The sequence below is a fragment of the Malurus melanocephalus genome, unplaced genomic scaffold (genome assembly GCF_030028575.1).
Source record: "Malurus melanocephalus ecotype Western Australia unplaced genomic scaffold, MMel_1.1 scaffold_42, whole genome shotgun sequence".
NCBI lineage: Eukaryota > Metazoa > Chordata > Aves > Passeriformes > Maluridae > Malurus > Malurus melanocephalus.
Window position 1 is genome coordinate 264,945 of NW_026623274.1, and position 22,947 is coordinate 287,891.

At 47.6% G+C, this 22,947-nt stretch overlaps 2 protein-coding genes across 2 annotated transcripts; both read right to left on the reverse strand.

Annotated features, from left to right (window-relative positions):
* Positions 1-1,403: 1,403 nt before the first annotated feature.
* Positions 1,404-7,739, reverse strand: INHBB (inhibin subunit beta B). Its single transcript, XM_057364751.1, has 2 exons — positions 6,804-7,739; positions 1,404-4,155 (listed from the first exon to the last, which is right to left on the reverse strand). The coding sequence occupies exons 1-2, from the start codon at positions 7,204-7,206 to the stop codon at positions 3,380-3,382; spliced, it is 1,179 nt and encodes a 392-aa protein (XP_057220734.1). The 5' UTR covers positions 7,207-7,739; the 3' UTR covers positions 1,404-3,379.
* A 179-nt stretch (positions 7,740-7,918) lies between these two features.
* On the reverse strand, positions 7,919-9,558 carry LOC130572809 (serine/arginine repetitive matrix protein 1-like). The gene is made up of 2 exons (XM_057364750.1): positions 9,088-9,558; positions 7,919-8,665 (listed from the first exon to the last, which is right to left on the reverse strand). The coding sequence occupies exons 1-2, from the start codon at positions 9,532-9,534 to the stop codon at positions 7,919-7,921; spliced, it is 1,194 nt and encodes a 397-aa protein (XP_057220733.1). The 5' UTR covers positions 9,535-9,558.
* Positions 9,559-22,947: the final 13,389 nt, after the last annotated feature.

The window sequence follows — 22,947 nt, forward strand, 5'->3', positions numbered from 1 at the left end:
CAGGATCCCAAGYTTGCTTGTCCATTTGTAGCAGGATGTAGCACAGCCCATTCCTGGCCAGCCCAARCCCAAAGCATCCTGGCTGCCAGCAGTTCCCTGTTCCCCAGGGCTGCAGGTCCAAATCCCACACCCTGCTCTCCTCCTGAGCACAGGAGTCCCAGTATCCGAAGCAGGGTTTGCCTTTGACCCCAGGAACCAAACACTTTCAATTAAGAATGAAACCTAACTGGAGCCAGCCTCCAGGGCCTTGCATTTCAATGGGCAAGATTTCTWAACATATCCCATTTTTTTAAAGTACAGCCCAGTCTTGTCTACAATTGCAGTGTCCTATTAGTCAGAGTGAAGGGATGGGTGTTTACCAYGACTCCAAGGGGAAGTTATTGAACCCATCAGTTCCACAGCTGAGCCAGGGAACAAAAACCAGACAGAAGGCTGCTGAGAGATGGAGTGGCAACAGTGAGAGGTGGCTTTGACAATCAATGTGCAGCTCGAGGTRGTAAGGAAGCTGTGAGATATCCAAAAAATTTGATTTGGAGGACAAAGTTCTGCGAAGCAGCTTGTTGACACAGTCACAGAAAATTACTCTTCCACGTGTCCCATTCAGCCCCAGTTCCTGGCTGTGGGGAGAGCTGGGCAGAGCTGCACCTGAATGTGAATTGTAACTAGAACCCATCATTAGTTGCATGATCTTGCTTCTTCAACATTTTTCGGGTCTCAGGGTCAGGTCTAACATTTGCTAAGTCAACAGAGGTCCTTCTGTCAGTCTCAGCTGGCATTTGCTCATGTCTCTAGGAGGAAGAATTTATCTGTGAAGATCAATTAAATCAATATCTGGGTATATGTGCAGCTGAGTGCTTGACTATTTCTCAACATTTTTGGGGTTTGTTAGTAAAAGGGATGTATTTTACTAAAAAGATTAAAAAAAAATCCTCTCTTGGTGTCAGCTAGTTTTGAAAAAAAAAAGTCAAACTTACTATTGGTCTTTTATTCCTGGAAGTGTTTTCCACACAATTTTTTTTTTTTTTTTTACTTCTTCTAAGCAGTCAGGGAGTGACCCAGAGAAGAAGTTACATTCTTACACAGCAGGTGAACCAGGAACTTGCTGYAAATGACCTGCAGGTATGCGGAACAGCACCGTTCCTGTGCCCAGAGCCCCTGCACTGCTGCAGAGAGAAAGAAGCAGATGCTTACATGTATAGACAGCAATAAAACCGGAGTGTAACATTTTTAGGATCGCAGCTGAGCTCTCAGACAAGGCTTTCTGCAATGACTAATACGACTACGGTCTAATGCGACAGTTCACCGTCTGCAGCCTATTCAGTCCCGAAAGTAAGCGAGTTCCTCCAGATGTTACACACTGAAAAAAAAAAAAGAGAAAAAAAAGCACATCCAGTTTTCAATCTTTTTTATTTATTTAAACTGTACACAAATGTAAAATACTTCAACAGCAAATCTAAGTGAAAATTGTTTGGTTTAAATTATTATGGAACAGAACCTAAAAGGAACTTTATTAAATAAACATAAAAATTGGATTTAAAGGATGCACATATTGTAATGTATTCTACAATAGTCACTTTTTTTTCACTCTACATTCCATGTGCGTATGGTATAGAAAAGACACTGAATAGAACAAACAGAATCCATTTTGTACCCTGAAACAATTGGTAGGCCTCGTGAGGGATTGCTCAGTATGACTACATGATATATGATGGCTTTGCCATCTCATAAAAATTATAACTAATATGTTGGCCTCTTTGGTTCCAAAATTTATGTATAATACATTTAACTGTATTCATTTTTTGCTGCTATAAAAATAACATTTTTTTTCAAATGGCAGTTTTTGACTAATCATGCAACTAAATCAGTGCAAACATTAAAAGCAATCATTCGCTTTAAAAAAGAAGCAAAAGATTTAATTTCAAGTATAAAAAAATATAAAAAAGTCATATCATAAGTCCAGTTTTGTCTAGTATGGGTCAACACTTTAAATTGCATAGCTCATGCGGCACCTGTTTACCTAGATAGTGAGCAAAGATAAGTGCACTATCAAGTACCACTTTTCAAGGCATTGAAATTTGCAAGTGCTATTATACGTGCATTCAAGCAGTTTGCAAGTGCTATGCTGTATCATTATTTTCTGATCTTTATGGCCATCCTTGACACCTCCTGGTAAGGAAATTGAAAGCAYTCTCCTCTCTCCTCCTTTCCAAGACTTGTAAAAATGTTCCTCGCCTGTTATTAAGCGCACTGCATTTCCCAGAAYGTCTCCACTCTGTCGCTGTCACTCCTCTTTAGGGTTCATTGGTTCAGCCGTGGTGGCCACTGCTCRTTTGCTCGTCCCCCACGTGACGTGGCCTTGCCGAGTCCCCCGTTGAAAAACACAGATTGCAACTTTGACTTTTTGTTCTTCGAACGGTGAGAGATGCCAACAGTCAACACAGTCCAGAATATCGATTCCCCTTTCCAAGACACGGCGGGTGTAGCCAACCATGGGTTGCTAGTGGGCAGTGAAAGCATCGGATCACGCCAGCCCAGCTTGTGACTCCGCAACGGCCAGGTGTTAGAAATACAGCAGTCTCTCACATGGCTGTCCCCTTTTCTCTCTCTCTCTCTCTCTCTCCCTGATGGAACCACACGATTCCTTGCTGGAAGTGCTGTAGGAAGAAGCGGGTATCTGTGATGTTTATGTTTAGATTAATTTAAATTAAGAGGAAGTGATCGCCTCCCAAGGCAGGTGTCCTGCAGCTTCCTGTTAGACCTAAGAGGTGACAGTCGACTTTTTTTTTTTTTTTTTTTAGTTTTTTGTTTTTTTAATTTTCTAAGTTTGGTCATTTTGACAGCTGCGTGCAAGAATACGTTGTTCTCACAGTCTGTGCTTTTGCCTGAGCAAAGGGAGCTCATTTCGGTCTGGCTTCGCCGGCAGGCGGGGAAACAGCTGCTCAGCCGTTCACTCGTACTGGCAGGCATTTAGGTCCGTCGTCACTGGTCACTGACTTTCTGTGCTCATGTCCCTTTTCCGAGCTGCCTCGTGTGTGTGTGTGTGTCTGTGTCTGCGTGTATGAGCGCGTGTTTGTGTGCGTGCCCACATTTCGTGTGTGTGTGCATGTGTGTGTGTGTTTAAGATATTTCATAGCATTAACTTATAAGTGGTAGAATATATAAGTGTCCATGATCCACAAACTGCCACTGTCCTGACACCAAAGTGAAATGATTTTTTTTTTCTTTTTTTTTTCTTTTTTTTTTGTCAAACTTTTCCACAGTGACTTTCCAACACTGATGCCTGGATACACAGTGAAACTTCCTCCAACACCATCTTGTACGGGAATGTTTCTCTCTCTCTCCCTCTCTCTCTCTCTCCCCCCCTAAAACACACCTTAAATCAAGCACAACCACATTCTTCCACAATCATATTGGGAACGTCCCTTTTCACAATGTTGTATTCATCATCAAAGTACAGCATTGACATTGTGCTAAGTTTGGTTGGAATGCAACAGGAGTTCACGGTGCCCGGGTTCAGCCCCCGCATTCGGTACTGATTCACGACAGCGGTGTGAAAGGAGGAAGCCGACCCCGGGACACCGGCCAAGTAGGCCGGGCAGCTCCCTTCACAGTAATTCCCATAGTAACCTGATGGTGCTATGATCCAGTCATTCCACCCAATGAGTCTAAAGTCAATGTAAAACTGTTGCCTGCAACATAGATTGGTCCTGCCATCGCACTCCAGGCCTCTTTTCCGGATCCTGTGTTTGTTATCGGCGAGGCGGGCTTGCACCACTAAAAAAGGCCGGTGGGATTCCTCCCCGGGGTCCACATAAATTGGCAGCACTGAATACTCTTCACAGCCCTCACATTGAACATCCAAGTTCAGTCTCCTTTCTCCTCTCTCAAACAGAGCCTGGATCGCCTCTGTCATGGGAAAAGTGTGCCAACCACTTCTTTTGAGATCAACTTTCTTTTCAACCACATTCCACTTGTTGCTAGTGTCCGGGTCTTGGAAATAGACTTTGACTCTTACTTTTCGCCTGCTGCCTTTCTCTAAGACATATGGAAGCAGCTTCAAGTAAAGCCACAGGCTGGCTTGAACGACAAACAAGTTCTGGTTCCCTTCATTCGAGATGAAGAAATAGAGGCGGACTCTAGATGAGGCCAGATCGTCTGCAAGATAAGGAGAGATCAGCAAGATTAAGTCAAAAAGGAAACATTAGCTTGTGTGCCTTTCTGGATGCAGGGACAACGCTAGAGCACAGCAGATCGAGCGAACGCCGCCGGGGCCGTGCCAGCCAGAAGGCATGCACTGCATCAAATATCCCMAATTTGAAATCAGAATTAATCGAAAAGGGGACTTCCCGCAGCAACCTTCAACATCGGGCTGTAGTCGGATGTGTCAGATCCACAGACAGCAGTAAGAGCTTTCCAGAATTACCTTTTTTTCCAGACAGCCGGCTATAAAGATGCTACCGCAGCACCTCGAAAAAAGACCAGCGCTAGGACTCTGCTATCTCATCAGTTTAAGAATAGTTTTAACTTTCAGCTACCTGCCAATTCTCATGGGGAGAGCGCTTTCAATAACCACTAAAACGCCAATGCCAAACCAGGGATTTTGTTTCGATTTGCACATATCCTCGCCGCGGTTTAAAGGAGAGGATTCACGAGACAGAATGGAAAATATTTCAGTAATGTGCCTGCTTGTCCAACAGATCAAGCTAACCCCCACTTAGTCTGGTAGAATATCTGCTATTATTAATCATTTCAATCTCTGCCTTTTCTTCCCAAAATGATGAACTCCCATATGAAGCAAGGCAATGAAGCGGTTGTTCCTGCTGTAACGCCGTTATTGGCTGTTCTCAATACGCTTTTCAGCAACACCAGAATTAAAGGAGAGAAATTGTCACAGAAAACCAAATGTCACCAAATGTCTGACATAACCCCTTATTTGTAAACAGAAGAGCCTGCCGCATGAAATATTTCAGAAATACCAGCGGCCTTCCTGCAATTTTGTGCTCTAAGTCCTAACCAAATTTGGCGTAGGTGATAAATGTGCCGGCCTTTATGGCGGAGACCGTAATTCTGGTTCCTAAATCAAAGCATCCCAATCGCTGTTTAAAATAAATGCTGGAAAGGCATTTTCTCATCTGCCCTTATCGGTTTTGCTTCCGTCTGTACAGAGCTAAATGTAGATTTTTCTGCTTTTTCCTTCCCTAACAATCTTTAACATTTTTGTCAATCTCTGAATGGGATTTTTTGCGTAGTCGGTGTCTTCATTTGTTACCCTAGATGCCTTTCAAATGTGCCTCCAGAGCCCATTCAGTACCTTGTAATAGTTCAGTGACAAAAATTTTCACTGTGTTTGTCTACGTTTTACATAAAGTCAATTTTGGAAGTGTTACAAAAGACAGCGATTGACTGAATACCAAATGGAAGTACAAGCCCACCCCCGATCTCCCAACAACAGCCTATTAAAAAATAATAACCCCCAAAATGTACACTAAGAAAGCCTTTCGCATGTTAGTAAATACACAACTTCTTCATAAACTGTGGTGACAGTGACAGAAAAAGAACAGTACGGTGTTGCTGCACCGATCCACATCACTTGTGTTGTGTGAGATTGTGTGCGCTCATAAATTTTGTATGTGAATATAACAAGCATATGTATAATGCAACAGATCCCATAGATACTGTAAATGTATATGCCTTTGGTAAGTGGGAGGGTAGATAAAGAAGATGAGTGGGCAGCATACAGGATAGAAAGAGATTTATTTTGTGGACAAATGATATATAGATGCCACAAGAAGATAGAGAGAGAAAAATGAACCGAGCGATAGAGCGATGAAGGAAAGGAGAGATGGGCAGATAGACGGGAGAGAGGTAATTTGCAGAGTGATGGTGTTACAGCCAGATGTGCAAAGTTCACGGGGACAGTGGTTAAACTACTGGAAAGCTGTGCTTAAGGGATTCGGTGACACATAACTGCGACGGCTGGACAGAACTGAGATGGCTGGTACCGTGGGGATGGAGGGCAGTCCGTGAACGGACTGATGGACAGAAAGGAGACAGACACACTTGGTAGGACGCTGCATGCAGTGGACAWACAGACAAGGCCAATACAGCAAATTAAAGCTAAATAAATGGGAAATAAACGCAAAGAGAGGATGGGCAAATGCAAGCCTCAACAGACAGATGCAGGCAGTGAACCAGAGGAAGGTGCAGGGCAGACAGACGAGGCAAGGGATGCAAGAGATGCAGCGGGACAGGCAGAGGAAGGACAGCGGGACAGGCAGGGACGGAGACAAACCCCGGTACAGCTGCAAGGACCGCCGGAGGGGAGCCGGGGGCACAGAGGCTGCGGAGGGATGGAGGGACGAGAGAGGGGAGTTGCAGGACACGACCCGGGGAGAATCCCGGGCACAGGGACACAAGCGGGGAGGACGGGAAGGCACAGGCAGGGCCAGGGCGAGACGGTGCTGGGCAGAGGGGAGAGCGAATGAGGCGGAGGGCAAGCGARTGAGCCCGGCGGCCAGGTGCCTGTAGCAGGCAGGAGGACAGGGACGGTGCGCAGGGGGCCAGACAAGGGCAGCCGGGGAGCTGCCAGGGGTCAGGCGGGCGGAAAGCGAAGGTGAGCAGGAGGACAGGCAGGGCGAGAGGGAAGACTGACAGGGGTCAAGCAGGGGGACTGACAGGGGTCGAGCGGGGGGAATGACAGACGGGGCGAGGCAGGACAGGCGGGGAGCGCGGCAGGGCAGGGGCCGCGGCGGGTCGGGCAGGGGGGCGCGGGCGGCGGGGGCGCGGGGCCGGGCGGCGCCCACCTGTCTCGGCGAAGCTGATGATCTCGGAGACCGGGTCGTGGGCCGGGGGCCCGGCGCTCGCCTGCCCGTCCAGGCTGGGGATCTCCACGCGGCCGTCCTCCCGCACCTTGCCGGCGTGCAGCTTGCGCAGCGCCGTGACCATGGCCGCCTTGGGCACGGCGTGCGTGATGTTGGGCCGGTCCCGCATCTGCAGCCGGCTCAGGATGTGCCTCTTCACCGCCTCCAGGAAATCCCCGTCCACCTTGCCCGGCTCCTCGGGCCGCCGGAAGCCGCAGGAGGTGCATGTGTCCTGCGGGGAGCCGCCGGCGGGGGCCGGCGGGGTCGGGGTGGCCGCGGCGCCCAGCAGGAGCAGCCCGCAGGCCAGCAGCGCGGCCAGCACCCCCCGGCGAGCCGCCCCGTCCATGGCGGAGGAGCGGGGGGCCGAGCTGGGGGCCGCCCCGGAGCGCCGCAGGGAGCCCGTCTGCAGGCAGCGCCGCTCCGAGCGCTCCGCGGCGCGGAGGGGGCGGTGGCAGCCAAGCTGGGGGGCCGCAACCGCTCCGCGCAGGGGGGGAGCCGCGGCGGAGGGAGGGGGCGCCCGGGGAAGCGGCGTGTGCCGCCGGGGAGGCGGAGGGGGGAGGCTGCACGCGCAGGCACCGAGGGCGAAGTTGGCGGCGGGGGGGGGAACAGGCTTGGCGTGCACGGAGAGAGCCCGGCTCCACGGGGGAGGGGGACGGCAGCAGGTGAGGGGGTGGCTGCGGAGCCCGGGGAGGAGGGAGGGGGAGCGGGGAGCGAGCCGGAGGTGCGAGGGGATCCGGGGAGCAGGGGAGAGGCGGCGCCGCTCTGCCCCGGTGCCCCGCGTCGCTTCAGAGGGGCATCCCCGGGCGCAGTCGCTCGTGGTCCATCGCTCGCTTCGGCAGGTCCGGGCGGGCCGCGGAGAGGAGCTCTCTAGTCCAGCGTCATTGAGGGGGGTCAGGGAGATAAACGAAGCAGATTTATATACAATCCAATTTATAGCCTGGAAGGAGAGGGGGGGGAGAAATGCCACTTGTACCCCCCCGCCCACTCCGCCCCCGCAAGACAATCCGTGGGTGCAGGTCTCTGAGCAGGTCGGCTCCGCGCCGCTCGGTTGTCCCCCTTCAGCGCCCGCTGCTTCTCAACGTGCCGTCAAAGTTGACCCGGAGCATAGCTGGGGAGGGAGCCGGGGGCGGCGGGCAGGGGGTGCGCGGCTGGCAGCTCCACTGTTGCGAGTCTTCTCCCCCCACCGCCCCTCTTATTATTAGAGAGATGCTTTTATTTTCAAAGCAGCGCGGAGGGTCCGGAGTCCGACGCAGATGCGGTGGCGGCGCCCGGGGACCCCCGCCGCGGGCAGGGCACCGCACGCTGCGCGGCGCGGAGCGGGGAAGCGGCGCGATCCCGGCGATCCCAGGAGAAGCTGCACGGATCCACTCGGTCAGACCAGCTCTTCGGCTTGCTCCCTCGCTTGCTCTTTTAAACAATATCTCCCTTGTTGGTGGTTTGGGTTTTATTATTATTATTGTTATTATTATTTTAAGTGTGATTTTTGTTGTTGTTGCTGCTGCTGCTGCTCCAGTTAATCTGTCTCCCTCTCTGCGTCTTTTTGATCTTTCGCTCGCCTTGTGCTGGCTTGAACGCTGTGTTTTGTTTTGTTTGGGTTTTTTTGTTTTGTTTGTTTTTTTGGGTTTTGGTTTTTTTTTTCTTTTTTTTTTTTTTTTTTTTTTTTTTTTTTTTTTTTTTTTTTTTTTTTTTTTTTTTTTTTTTTTTACGCGTCTGATGTTCCCTCTCGGATCCGCAGTGAAAGGTCTCGGGGAAGCTGCTTGCTCCTCGCTTATCTTCTCTGATCTCCTCCTGCTAATTTTTCCCCCCTGCAAAATCACGACATTGTGGCACTTTCTACTGAAACTTTTATACAGGAGTTAAAACCACGTGGGAACTCCAACCTATAACAGAGACGCCATGGGTTCCTCACTATTTAGGAGATTAAGTTAAGTCTTTTGCCCCCTGGGCTATTACAGTAACTTCCTGATGTGGAAATATTAACTATGCTGTTTCTTTAACTCCCCCCGTCCCCTCCCTCCCTCCCGGTTCCGGCAAACACACCCACCGCACACCGGCTCGCGTCCCTGTCCCGTGTCCGGCAGGACGGACGGACGGACGGGACACCCCGAGCGGCGACAGTTGTGGTCCCCCTCCCACCCCGGCCGGGAGATGGATGCCCCCTTTTTCCCCTCCCCCGGTGCTCCTTGCCTTTTAAGCACTTGAAAGAAGAAGTCATTAGAAAGTTTACCGTCGGGTTGGCTTTGCGACGGGGCGGGTTTCTGTTTGTTTGTTTGAATGGGCCGGGTAGCCGGGGCGGGTGCCGGGGACCGTGTGTGTTTTCCGTGGGGCAGGAGGGACGGGGAACTGTCAGAGGCGGGGACGGGGGGGAGGGGGACCGGGGCGGCGGCCGAGGGGAGCCGGGAGGGGAAATAACGGGACCGCCGCGCTCCCGCAGCCGTGACGGGGAGCCGACAGCAGCGCCGGCCCTGCCCGCGCCCGGGGAACGGGTTTTCCTCCGCGCCTTCGCGGGGCAGCGCCGGGCTTTGGTGGGGGGCACCGAGGCGGAGGGGACGGCTGTGACACCCCTCGCAGGGGTCAGCAGAGATTCCCACCCGGCTCCCCGCAGCAGCCCCGCCCGGGGGCGAGCGGCCAGGGACGGGGRTCGGGGGCGCGGGGAGAGAAGCCCCCCGCACATCGGCGGCCGCTCCGTTCCGCGCCCCCGCCCCGCTGCGCGCCCCGGCCGGGCCCCCGCGGGGCCGCGCTCACCTGCGCGCCGCCGGCAGCGGGGAAGCCTGGGCCGAGAGCGCCCCCTCTGGGCCGCGCGGGGAAGCGGCGGCGGGGCCGGGCGGGGTCAGCGGCACCGGGCGGGACGGGGACAGCGGGACGGGGACAGCGGGACGGGGACAGTCGCACCCCGTGCGGGGCGGGTTCGGCCGTGGCGGGCGGTGGGGAGGTTCCTGCGGGCCGGGCCGGGCTGTCGGGTCCCGCAGAGGCGAGGGGCTGGGGCTGGGCAGCGGGCGGTGCGCGCTGGAGCCGGAGCTCTGCGCTGGGCGAAGGAGCACCTTGGGCTGAGCCTCCTGCCCGTGCAGCGGGGCTGCAGGCCCTTCTAATCGCATCTACTTTTTTTTTTTTCTCTCTCTCTTTTTTTTTTCCTTTTTTTTTTTTGTTTTTTTTTTTTCTCATAACAAAGAAAAATCTACCTTCTTCAAGAATGAAGACAAGTCTCAAGACCTTCATCTCTTTCACCGAGCCAGATGGTGCTTTTCAAGGGGCAGATGCAGGACACACAAATTTCAAGCATGACAGCAAAGAAGTCCCTTCTGCTCATTTCATTTTGTAGAAGAAGCGAAGAATAAAACTTCTCATAGGTCCCTGGACTGCACACGCGTGAGCACTGTTAGCTGTCACTAATAGAAGCAACTCAGAAGTGTGAAGAGGGTCAAGTGGAGGATCAGCTCATTACTGTGATTTAAGAATGGAAGGGACAAATGCTATTCTCATCATAAATATTTTCTTTCTTGTTCTAAAAGGCAAAAGAAAAGACATTTAATGCTGTGCTTCAAAGTCACATTGCAATCTCAATCTAGTTGTTCGTGTTTGGTTTAATATAAACAAAGTCTAATTGCAGATACAGCTTTGTAAATCCTCAGCATCACTGGAGCTACCGTGATGAGAGATCAGAATTAGGTACAGTATTTCCTCCCTGCCAGTAAMAGGTTTTGAATGGAAAGCCTGGAATGTAAAAAAAGAAATAATGCTAAAAATCCAATCACTCTGACATCCTGTGAGCTAATAAGAGCACGTGAATGCAACAAGCTTAGTACTTCACAGTAATTAATTTGACAGCAAAGAGCTAACAAGAAAACAACAGGCAGAGCAGTGATGACTGGTTCATAGAGGTCACTGTCAAATAAGAAATAGGTGCAAACACAGCCCGTCTCCCTTTGGAAACAACTATTTCATTGCTCCGGTGAGAATGAAATGCCAAAGAGGGATTGGGGGGGGATAACAAATCTGGGAAGGTATTTCTAACAGCAACACAAGGTAGAGGGTTTTCTTTACATATGGGGATTTTTAATCATCCCTGTTACTCACTGTAGTGGCATGTTTTGGCTTTTGCTTTTTTTATATCCCCTCTCTTTCTCAGTTAGCCAAAGCCATTTTGCATATTCAGATATTGGGAAGACTTATCTTCTCCTACAATTACTAACTAATACTCTAATAACCTCTATTGTTATTTAAAGTGTGTCCAACACAGCATTCTGGAGGCAGTTCTCACACAATGCGCTTTCTCTGGCTTCCTCCTAGAGAAGAACTTAATCAAATCTCAGATGCTTTCAGGCAGAAGAGCCTTTGGGGAGAGCAAACAGGGTTAACAGAAAAAAATGTGCCATCTGATTTCTAATCTTGCTCAGGGAGCATGGCCTATTGATTGAGCCATAAAGCTCTGTTAATTTTCAGATTTCCTCGGCTCTCAGTTCTTTCCCTTGGGCACARACTTGTTGCTTACACACGATGGCTGAGCTATCAGGGAAAGGGTAGCTTCACACTCCCCCCACTCGGCTCTCTTCCCCTCCTCCCCTCTATTCTATTTGTTCTGAGCTCATCTGCGTGAGGATACATTTTCACACACACCTTCTCAAACCGGCTGCTATTCATCTGATTCAGGGTCATGCTTTTCCATACATTAAATGCAGGGGAAAACTGGGAAGGAAATGGCTGGGATTTGTGCTTGACGGGCAAGCACACGATTAGCCAGGGAGCCCTGCTGTGAGAAAGCACAGCGTCGGAGGGTATTTTCTGTAGAATCATCAAGTCTCATGACTGGAATCTGATGCCTATAAAAAGCTACTAGTATAATGAAAACAGTATAAACTGAGATCCTCAGGCAGTGTACATCGGCATGTTTCCGAGACATCCGACTGCTACAGAACCACGGAACGGGTCAGGTTGGATGGGACCACCCGTGGGGTCATTTGATCCAACCTCCCTGCTCAAACAGGCTCTTCCTGGACACAACACTTTCTTCCTCTATAACCTAGATATTTGCTTATGCACATTTTTCTCAGGGAAGTCACGCTTTTGGAGAGGCCAGTCAGTGCAGCCCTGAGCTGGAAACTGAGCATGCGGCGCTGGCACAAGGAACCTCCCTCACTGCTCTGTTTGCACCGTGCCCTCAGAGGGACCATGAACCATTTACATTAGCAAAGGATCCAGCCCYTCACCTTTAGCTAAAGAACCTTTTATGCTCTTAAACTATTAATAATATCTATTAGGTAACCGTACTAATCCCTTTGAGGAAGGATTTCCTCTACTGTACTGATGGCTGAACTGAATAAAAGCTTCACATATGAGAGGCCTGGTTTGCACTAGAAATGCTTCTCCTTTGATAACCAGCAAATACAAGTTTTACTAGCACAAGCATCTTTTTCTGCAAGCGTTTCCCAAATAAAATAGGCTATACTGGCAAAAGCACTTTTTTTTTTTTTTGCTCATATAGCTGCATCTATATGGGGGATTTTTGCACGTAGTGAAACGCAATCTGTTTTAAATGGCACTTCAGAAGAGCATTGCTATCCCACAGAAGTTTCAAGGCTAGACCTTGAAGTATATACTTCTGCCTCATATCTGGAAAAGCGTTTTACAAAGTGGCCATTGTCATCTTGCAGGAAATACAGAGRAACTGAGACACACAGTTACAGGGGCAAGCTGGGAGTGCTGTGCTCTATCTGAAATTTGTATTGGTTACATTCTGTACCTTCAGATGAAATTATGTATCCGTAATCACACTCATTCCTCATTACACTAAATTACTCCTTAAACAACGGCGACAAAAACAGTGGATGTTTCAAAAGCACCATAATTCTGTGTAAAGGAAMTGTCCTACTGAAAATCAAATACGGAGATGCCGTTCTGAATAGGTAGATGCTGTTCTGAAGGACCTGGACTTTTTCTGAACTGTCAAAGGTAGACCTAACTCATGAAAAAATAAAACCACTWAGAGGTTAATCTGACTTCTTTGCTTCTGCTCATGCTTCTTTAATCGAAAACTGTTAACACAGATTCGCTGTCTAAAAAAAAGGGTCTTACTCTGATCAGCACTTGGAAAAAGAGGGGTTTAGCAGACAGAAAGACCTGACCAAACTGGGAACTCCTCGTCTAAAGCAGGTGCAATGAGAAGCTGGAAGATGAGTCACAGAGAAACGCAGCAGAGCCCTCAACAGGTTTTGAAGAGCACCTCTTGAGTGGCAGCGCTCAGCACAAGTGTCAGGCAGGATGGGGACATGGGGGAGACAGCAGCACAGGGTGGCAGGGATATACTCACAGCCTCAGCCTCCTGCTCCCACTGCGCCGCTTCAGCACGGCTGGAGTCCCGCTCCCCTCACCTCGCTGYGCTTCATGGAGAAGGAGCTGGCTGATTGATCCTCTTCAGCAGCCCCTCCAGCCCCTGGGAGGGTTTGCAGCCGAGCGCCAGGGTGGCTGTGGGGAATGGAGCAGGTGAATCTCGTGCCGTGGTACCTGCCTCAGGCGGGTCTCCGCACACCGCAGCGTCCCTTTGCCAGAGGGGCTGAGTTCAGGGATCTGCTCCRATCTCCAGAGTGAAGGGACCAAACACCATTGGGTGGATATCCTGTGTGACATTCAAGAGCTATCCACTGCTTGTTGACGGCCCAGAGTGTTCTTGTTTTCCTCGCACAGTCTGTCCTCTGCAGTCCAAAGCCGTAGCCTTATAACCAGGCAGTGACTTCCTCTGAAGTTGCTTGTATTGACCTAAATAGGTTGGGGCGGGTGAGGACACACAGAGAACATGAAAAAGCTGTGCTGGTTGCCCAACAAAGAAGTGTCTGCTTTGTGGTGAGCACTTTTAACATATAAGCACTTTTAACATACTGTTAAAGAACATGATTTTCATGTTTGTTTAAGTTCACACCAAAAGGCTTGCAAAGTAGCAAAGTGGGTAAAAATAAAATCTGCATTTAAGTGGTAAACAAAATAGTTAAAACTCGACTTCTTGTAATTTGAACGCTACTTACTGATGCAACGCATTCTAAGTCCTTGAGTGCTTTTCTTCTATACATCAACCCATGAGTAATATATCTGACAGATCTAGAAAATGAACTTCAGGATGGGGCAATGTTAAAATCAGCTGTCCCGACAAAAGCAGAGAYTATCGGGGAGTGGTGACAAGATGGAGATGTTTCCCTCCAATTTTAAATGGAGCTCAGAAGCCAAAAATGGCTGGTAGCTTTGCAATGCCATAAGAGAAATGAGTGYAGAAGCTCGAGTTGTGTCATGATGGGCAATCAGCAGCACTCCACGAGTACTCCTGAACACAAGCTGTCTTCTCTTTTCCACAAGCAATGTAGAGGAACTGTCTACCCCTACTTCCTATGGGCAGGCTGCATCCTGAAGTCCTGAGCTTAGGCCTGAATTTMTCTCTCTTTACCCCATTCTCACTWGCTGTAAGTTAGGATGACAGCATTCAACCCTCTGTAARTGCTTTGAAATGAAAAGTGGCATAYAGGAATTCARCTTTTGCATAGAGCTTGACACAAACAGCATGGCCTTGGTGCTGTATGTCAAAAGTAATTTTCAATCTGTTCAGAGTTAAATTGCACAGTTTTGTTTCCATGAATCTTATTATATTAAATCAAAACTGTTGTGCAAGTTCAGCTGTTTGCAAGAGAACATCAGAGTGGGATTTGAAAGATGACTGTGGTACGGTTGAYTCTCTGCTAGGGCCAGGAGCGAGGGAGTCCTGTAAGAGCACCAAAGTGCCCCAGTTCAAGCAGGGAGGATCTTCCTCTGGGGCACAGCAGTAGCACTGTCACAGTGGAGCACTAGAGATTTATCCCAGCTGGGAGCTGCCCCCCACAATTCACAGTCATCTGCCCMGTGCTATTAACCACTGCAGGCCTCTAGCAATGATGTTCAGACTGCCTCACCCACRTTTGCTGCCTGGGCAGTGGCTCCAAGCAAAGTCCTCTGCTTCCACCCTAAATCACATGAGAGGGCTTTTCACAACCATTTCTGAATCACCTTCTGCCCTGCTCAGTATCTATCAGTCAGTGCCTGAGTATGCTGTGGAATTAGAACAAAATGGATTGCAAGCTCTGTACTACCTGCGCGCTAACATCTGCCATTTCTTCCAAAACACCTGAAAAAGCACTTAACACTGTGACAGCTTTTTCAGTCTCCTGGCTGCAAGCAGCTCTTCTTGTTCTGTTATTTCCCCGATCTTCTCAGAAGTGGGGGAGCTTATTAACAAAAYATAGCCCTAAAACTTCTCCACAGCCCTTTGCAATTTCTGAGGAACATTTTTTCCCCCTCAGTGTTTACTGCTGTGGTTGAGATCCTTACCAAGAACGTTATTAAGAATAAATTATAATAYATGGAAATATTGCTGTGAAATATACTGATACTATTATAGGAGGATAAGAAAACAAACCAGCGCTTCAGAGATGGCAAGAGCAGAAGCACAYGGATCATGTTGAGCAGACATTGGGTCTAACAAACCTACACAGGTACTGAAGTGTTAGCAGGGTGCAGAGCTACAACAGGAAAATGTGTTGTTCTAGGTTTTTTTGCTTAAAAGATGAGAGAGAGGGCCTAGGGGAGGGGAACGCATGAAAAAGAAAAGGATGAACTTTTTTTTTCTTGGCTACTCCACATGGGGTTTTCCTCTGTTTAAATGCTGAAGGACAGAAAGATTTTAAATTAAAATCTTAATAAATATAGCCCTGAGGCTAGTAACATTATTACATCCAAGATGATTACAGCAACCAAGCCACAAAATACATATATATATATTTATTTGAAGCATAATAAGCCTCAGTATTTAGTTAGAAGAAGCCTAGGCAGCTATCTGACTTCCAAACTAGTGAATTTTCCATTCCACTCTACCAAAAGTATAAACCAACACGGCACATGGTTTGGAGAGCTCGTTTCATTTCTGTATAAGATAACATTATTACTGCTTATACTTTAGATATACATATATATAATAATTACTATTTTTCAGATCTTATGCTTGAGAGTTGGCAGGAAAAGCCCCAAGTTTGCAGTAGGAGATATGGATAATTATTGAGCTTCATTGTGAAAGAGGAATCTAGGTCCCCCAGCCTGCTYGAGTGAGGCGTGTTTTCCTTGAGACATTTGCCTTTTTCAGTCAGTCCTAGTCTCAATACAAGATTCTGCACTCTTCTTGTTTGTGCAGCGGGTTGGTTTTTTTTTTTTTTAATTATGGAAATTTTTTAATAAAGGATACAGGGAAAATATGGGATACAAAGAAAAGGATACAAGCTGATAAAGATGATTAAATCATAGAGCAACTGCGGAGTGGGTCATGAAGTGTTATAATCCCCAACTCCCCTCTGCTTTCTGCCTCAATGTGTTAATGCATCACACTTTAGTACAGTGACACTTTCAGCCCTAGGTGGAAATTCACACATGATGAAGAGGTGGAGGAGGATTTCCAGATGGTCAGACCTCAGGGAGTGCGAAAAGGTGGGGGGAGGAAGGGAGAAACTGCTGAAAGGAATCGGACTTTGGTCACATCAGTAATTTCCAGCTGAAAATGGAATATTAAAAAAACCACCTAAACCCCAAAAAACAATCACTAAGGATCCCATACCGGGGCCAGGTGCATTCAGGTTTGGACATTATGTGTGATAAATTCTCACCAATACTGGTTGTGAAAGATCCTTTGGAAATATTGATTTATTCGTGTGCAACAGAAAGGTGTGAGCTTCACTTCTTTGGCCAAATTTTATTGTTGGTACTAAAGCACCCTGACACAGACCCAATTAGTTGTTTTATTCTCCATGGCTCCTCTTTACTAGAGGTTATGGTAAACTAGTTCTTGCTCTGAATTGTGGACAAATTTTCACTCCATCAGAGGCCGTATTTGGCTGTTGCATCCTTTGGGACCCTCTTCCTCAGGGCCACCTCTACAAGAACAGTGAAGGGCACTGAGACAGAGAAAATGCAAGGCCTGCATGMAGTTGGTCCCATCACACCCCAGAATAGGCCCCACTTTCCCTTTAGGGGAGCATAAGGCAGCAGCTGCTATCACACAGCTGGACTTCTCTAAGACGACCTCAYTTGCTGTGGTCTTTCGGGGCGAATGGGAAGGTAGTCATGGGCCAGAGTTCAAGGGGTCTGGTCCTTCAGGGTGAGAGGTGCTGGAGCTGTATAAAGAATTAGCAATAGATGGTATTCTGTACAGCCACAGCTTTTTCCAGATGTCAGGGTTAGGGAAAATTTAAGAWAATCAGTTATTTAGGCATCACAGTACCCCTACATTTTGTGTGTGTGTATTAAAGACAGTCTCTTGATAATGCCATAARAGTTGGGTGTTAGGTATGATGGCTCAGACTGCATTTCTAAGGGCTCTTGCTTCATTCAGCTTCAGGTGTTCCTCAGGTCACAGGCATTTCCCSTACCACAAACTCTGCTCGAGCTGTCAATGGTGTTCAGTCACACTGGAAAGGGGCATTTTGTTTAATATCATCAGTATGATTGCATGTTATTGACCTTTATTTGCTGGACAGCAACTAAGTAAATTGACCACAGCCTAGTGATTACTGGAACAAGTATCACGAGAAATAAGGCTGTCACAGATTTCACTTTGGGGAAGTGTTTGCAGGATGTCCACTCCCTGTCACTCCCAGAACAAACCATGCTGTGCATGCAGGTCAGGACAAAGTTCAAGGAGACAGAAGACTCTAATTCAACTTCTGCTAGAGCAACTTCAAATTTGTGAAATGTGTGGTTTTTACTCATGCTGAATTCCCTCCCCATTAATTGACTTTCTATGTTAAAATCACTTGTGTCATAGCAAAATGCAAAGAAACCTCGAGTATCTGATGTGGTAGTGACTTCCATGATGATACATTTAAGATGCCCAGGTGCCTGTCACTGGCCTTAGTGGCAAACCAAAGGCCTCCGAGCCTTATAAAGCCTGCAGCATCCATCTGGGACTTCAGTCCTTTACAATGACTAGATGAACATCTCTGACTTTCTTCTCTAAGGACTCAGTGCAGCAGGTGCTTTCAATCTGCCCACCTTCCAGATCAGGTGTCCAAAAATGCAGCAATAAATATATTTTTTTTTTCTTCCCTGTTTCTAAAAGAGCCTAAGGTGGGTGGAGGATATGGGCGTAGGCTATTTTTATTCATACCTTAATTTAGTCAGTAGTCCAACGGTTCATGAAGAAGAGCTGGGCTCAGTCTTCTTTCCTGGCTGACAGGAGTCCCAGGGAGCATGGAGAGGCAGCTCAGGTGTTGTCAGAAGGAKCAGGCCATGGGGTGGTGCTGGGACAGGAGCACTCCCCAAACCTGCAGTTGAGTCAGCGTGTGACCAAAGGGAGCAGGAACCCACAATTCTGTAAATAGACAGTTCAGAGAGCCACAAGCYCAGGCCTCCCTTCTTTCCACCCTGCTAGCCAAAATATTTGAAACTAGCTAATTCACACGAGACCAGCTTCAAGAGGATGGAGCAGTCCCCTCCCTGGCACAAARCATCCCCTGGTAAGCACACTCTGCTGGGAGAGGAGGCATACACATTCCCCGGGGCAGGAGGGAGTTGAGCCATGTGAAATTCCCCGTGTTCCGCACTGGCATTCTGAGCGCTGAGCACAGTGTATACAAAACACTGCTGCGCTGCCAACCACCCTGCCTTTCCCTTGCAAGAACGGACCCACGCTGTGTTCCTGGAAGAAAGCCAAGAGGGAGCCTAAATTGTGAAGCCCAAGRGATTCTCAGCCCCCAGGCAAGGTAGATTTAAGAGGCTGTGTTGCCCTTGGCTTGCTCAGGCAGAGGAGCAGCCTCTTGGTTTTGGTGGCTGCCATTTTGAGGTAGAGCATGGCTCAGGGAATATCACTACAAAAGACAAAGATTTGTGGTGGCTGCCAAGAGCTGGCATTGCAGCACTCCCCAGTGATGCCCAAGACCTTTTCTGAGTCTGTTTCCCCCAAACCAAAACATCACTGTCGTTGCCATGCTAGCRCTCCACAATGCAAGAGCAGAGGCAGCTCCCCCAGAGCCCAAACCACTGCACAATAAATTCTGTACAGACCCAGGTCTGCCCACGAAACAGGCACTACAGGAGARCACAGAGATCGCAAGTTAAAGCTGCCAAGTGACTCTCTTCCCTTTCAAAGTGACAAGGCAAGAACTTGCAGGATTAAGCCTGTAGCAAAATTAGTCCTGCTGGAACTTATTTTCTGTCTAGGTAGCAAGGCTGAGTGTGTTTAACAGTAGTGGTTAAAGGACAATAACAGAATACAGAGGTAAGTAAGGGTTGATTTAGGCAAGGCAAACCATTAAATGTCTATATTAAGACTTGAAAGTAAGCAAGTGGTTGGTAGCTGTCAGTGAAGACAGTCCTTAGAGCAAAAGTGGAAGAGCTGAAAGAAAAAAACAATAAATGGATAGAAGCAGAGTATTTGCCCATAATGTGGGGCTGCTTCTGTGAACGATTAAAGRCATGCAAAGAGGCAGGAGTAAACAGCTCCCCAGCCTCACAGCGGGGATGTTTTGTTATTTGGCAGAGACCACCTGGTGCACATCAGAGAAGTCTTCATCTTCTCACTATGGACTTCCAGCCTTCAGAGGTTATACTCTGTTTTTGGGCTTCTGACACAAATGCATGCAAAAGGCCTTCCCAGCAGGAAATGCCTAACTTCTTTAACTGGGAAGCCAAAATTAACAGTCTTGCTAAGACACCTTTCCAACCCTCACCCCTTGGTTATCTCCCAAAACAAGAGGAACCGCAAAGGAGCCTGTGATGACTGAAAGGGAGACTCTGCCAGCAGCAGAGTTCCCTCTGTGCATGCGTCACTTGCTGCAGCCTGTCTGGGGTGATGGTGCTGTCAGCAGGAAGGGGTTACCACGAGAGGTGGGGCTGCAGAGCTCTTCACCTTTCACTTCCCTAGTTTTTCGGCAGCTAAGAAAAGGCCACAAGTCCATTCCAATTTCTACACTTAGGATATGTGTTCATCGACTTGTTTAGTTTGAAGTCCTGGGAAAGGACTTCTATTTTTAGGAGAAAAGAAAGAAAACGAAGTCCCTTTTTCATAGACCTGCATTTCAAATACTCCAAACCTATTTAATGCTTTTGACTTTACCCAATATTTTCTCATAGGGAAGACTTTCCCTGGAATCTATATCCTCATTTCTTTCCAAAAAAGAAGAACAAAAGATAAGTTTTAACTTGGTGTTGATGCAATATTCACCCCACCCAGAACCAACTTTGAAAGCTCATGTAAAAAACATGAAGAGTAATTTTTACTTAGCTCTTGTTATGAACAATTCAGAGATAAGAAACAAGGCAAGACACGTCTCAGCTGCAAGTGTGAACATGATCTCAACACTGCAACATTTTCCTTGCCTGGCTAGAGATGGGTTGGCAGCATGAGGTATATGAAGGTAGGTTACAGGTGACAAGAATGTAAAAAGCCTGTTATTAAACTAGGTGTAAGCAGTCTTGGAACTTCATTAGGGCCAGGGAATTCAGCCCTGGACATTGCACCTGCTTGATTATTCACTATTAAACAAATGCTGTAAACTTAGTTTCAAGTTGGAGAGGATTCAGACACAGCGCTTCCTGCCCTCTSACCGGGCAGCAGAGGGAAAGCAATTTGTGCCATGGACAAGCTCCATGTGCTCACCTCTTTCAGGAGAGAGGCAAAGTCTTCATGACAAGTTTTCACCAGGTGCAGAGAACAAGTCATTTACTGTCCCCCAACTGCAACTATAGAAGGGGAGYGAACTGCAGTGTGTTAAAGGTACATTTGGGCACTGACCTATTTTTGTTCATCTGCCATGGGAGAGACATGTGGAAACATTGTGGTTTGATGGATTTGATTAAAAATATGCTAATGAATAAAGAAAATTAAGTGCATCCCTTGGGCTCCTGGCAAGCTGCCAAGACAGACACTGGGACCACCAACAGGGGATCCTTATGCTCCAGCTTTTGCAATCCTTCAGATTCCAACGGCAAAGGATGGTGACCCAGCAGAAATGGGGCTTAAAGTTGAGTGGTTTGCGTGTCCTGCCTCCACTTCTCTCCAAATGCCACAATATTTTAAAATTTATGCCCCAGGTGCTGGAATCAGCAAACAGAAGAACATCTTTGTTTTCATTGAAAGAAGTTCTCTTGCCATCATTGTTGAAGAAAGCTTGCAAACATGAAGCAAGGGTACTCAAAATGCTTGGAAACAAAATGACTGTGAAAGAGAACTCTTAAGTTCATTTTCTAAAGCATCTCATTATTTCTAGACCAAATGCAGTTTTGGAGGCCTGAATTATGGTTTTTCAAGCTCCTGAGGCAAAGCTGCAAATGTGGCCTTTATTCCCACGCAGGAGAAGCTCTGCCTGCCCTCCTCCCTCTGTACTGTTCAGGGAGGGAAAGGGGGGAAAAGAGGCAAATCAAAACAACTCAAGCAGSCACAGTGCTCCCCTCTGCTCCATGAGTGTTTACTGCACTACTGCCATCATTCAAGCAGATTTATTCAAGGTACCACATTCAAAGCTCTAACCTGGCTGCAGAAATAGGTGAATTACATACTCAGCTGCTGCTCTTCAGCTAGGAAGCAGCTTTCGTTTATGATGTCTGAAATGAACAGCTATCCTAGTGCTCATAATCCTTCTGTGAATAGTTGCTCTTCCCACAGTTTGATTCATTCTGTTGTCCTCCAGTCTTCAGAGCTGGAATGGGGCAGCCAGCCATAGCTGGGGATGCAACTACCTGGCACACAGTGGCACTGCTCAGCACCTAATTGGGGTACGGTCACCAGGAGTGAAAGGACAAGAAGGGCTCATGTTTCATGAAGCTGCCTGAAGCCAGGCAGATCTAGGAATATCTGAAACCCTCAAGCAGGCCTATAGAGAAATGAAAACARGGACCCTTGAGTGAAAGAGGTTCTTCCACACTCATGACCAGGGCACAAGAATAGCTGTAATTAAAAACAAACACCTGGTCCATCCTGCAGGCATTTTTTCAGCAACCTAATAGTTTTAAGTTTTCATTGCACCAGCTTCCAAGCTAGAAACTGTTTTAATTTCTGATTTCTGAACCCCCCGTCATTCCGGGCAAGGACACTTCTGTCAGGGAGGTCTATATCTGACCAGGACTATCTCTCTTAGGTTCTCAGCAGCCTTTTTAADACTGAAGAGCCAAATTTCTAGGAGTAAAAATGCAGGGTATCTTGGGCAATGTTGCCATGATGGTTTTAATTTAGAGGCAAGGAAGAATTTGGCTATTTTTTTCAGATAATTACTCCTTCCCACAGTCCACAGTTGTTTTCCTTGTTTACAGGTATGGAATTGTAATGCCATCRTTTTGTGGGGAGAGTAATCATGTTACAGAGCACTCTTACAGACCACAGGTTGAAACACCCATCCAAACAGCAGGTTCAGTTTGTTGTATGTGTTTTCCTTTTAAAAACAAAAACAGAGCACTATTAAACAGTAGGGAGTAACTTTCCTTGTCTCTCAATGCTRCATGTGTGCACAAGTTTGTCCTTGAATTCTGGTATTTGGCCTACGAAGCCAACATGCATAAAGCCTCCAATACCCCAAATGCCAGGCTTTAAAAACAAACTCTATAAACTCTGATTACTTCAAAAACATGATTCTGCCTCAAAGCCAAGTAACAAAGCTCATTGAAGGGAACTTACTGTAAACTCTGAAGATTAATCAACTCTATCAGGAAGGCAAGTTCAGAGCATGTGATCCTAGGCTCACCTCAACTTTTTACTTCCAACCCCCTTTGGAGTTACAATGTTTAAGGGGCCATTTGCTGGTATATGCCTAGTAGATCCTATTCCCATAACAGACACTAAGTAGTTTGGGGGAGGAAAGACCAAGTGCCAGGAAAATTAAAAAGGATATTCTCTGCCCCACCCCCAAATTAAGGCTTTATATTTCAAAGAAAGCCCAGCATCTTTAACCACCCTTAGAAACAAAATGCTTAGTGAAATMCTGCAGTCTCAGGGAACAATAAGTATTCTTTCTGGCATGCAAATCAGTGCTCAGCAAGCAGAACAAACTTACACTTGCAATGCAAACTGGTTTAATGCCAGAGAAAACATAAATCCACCATC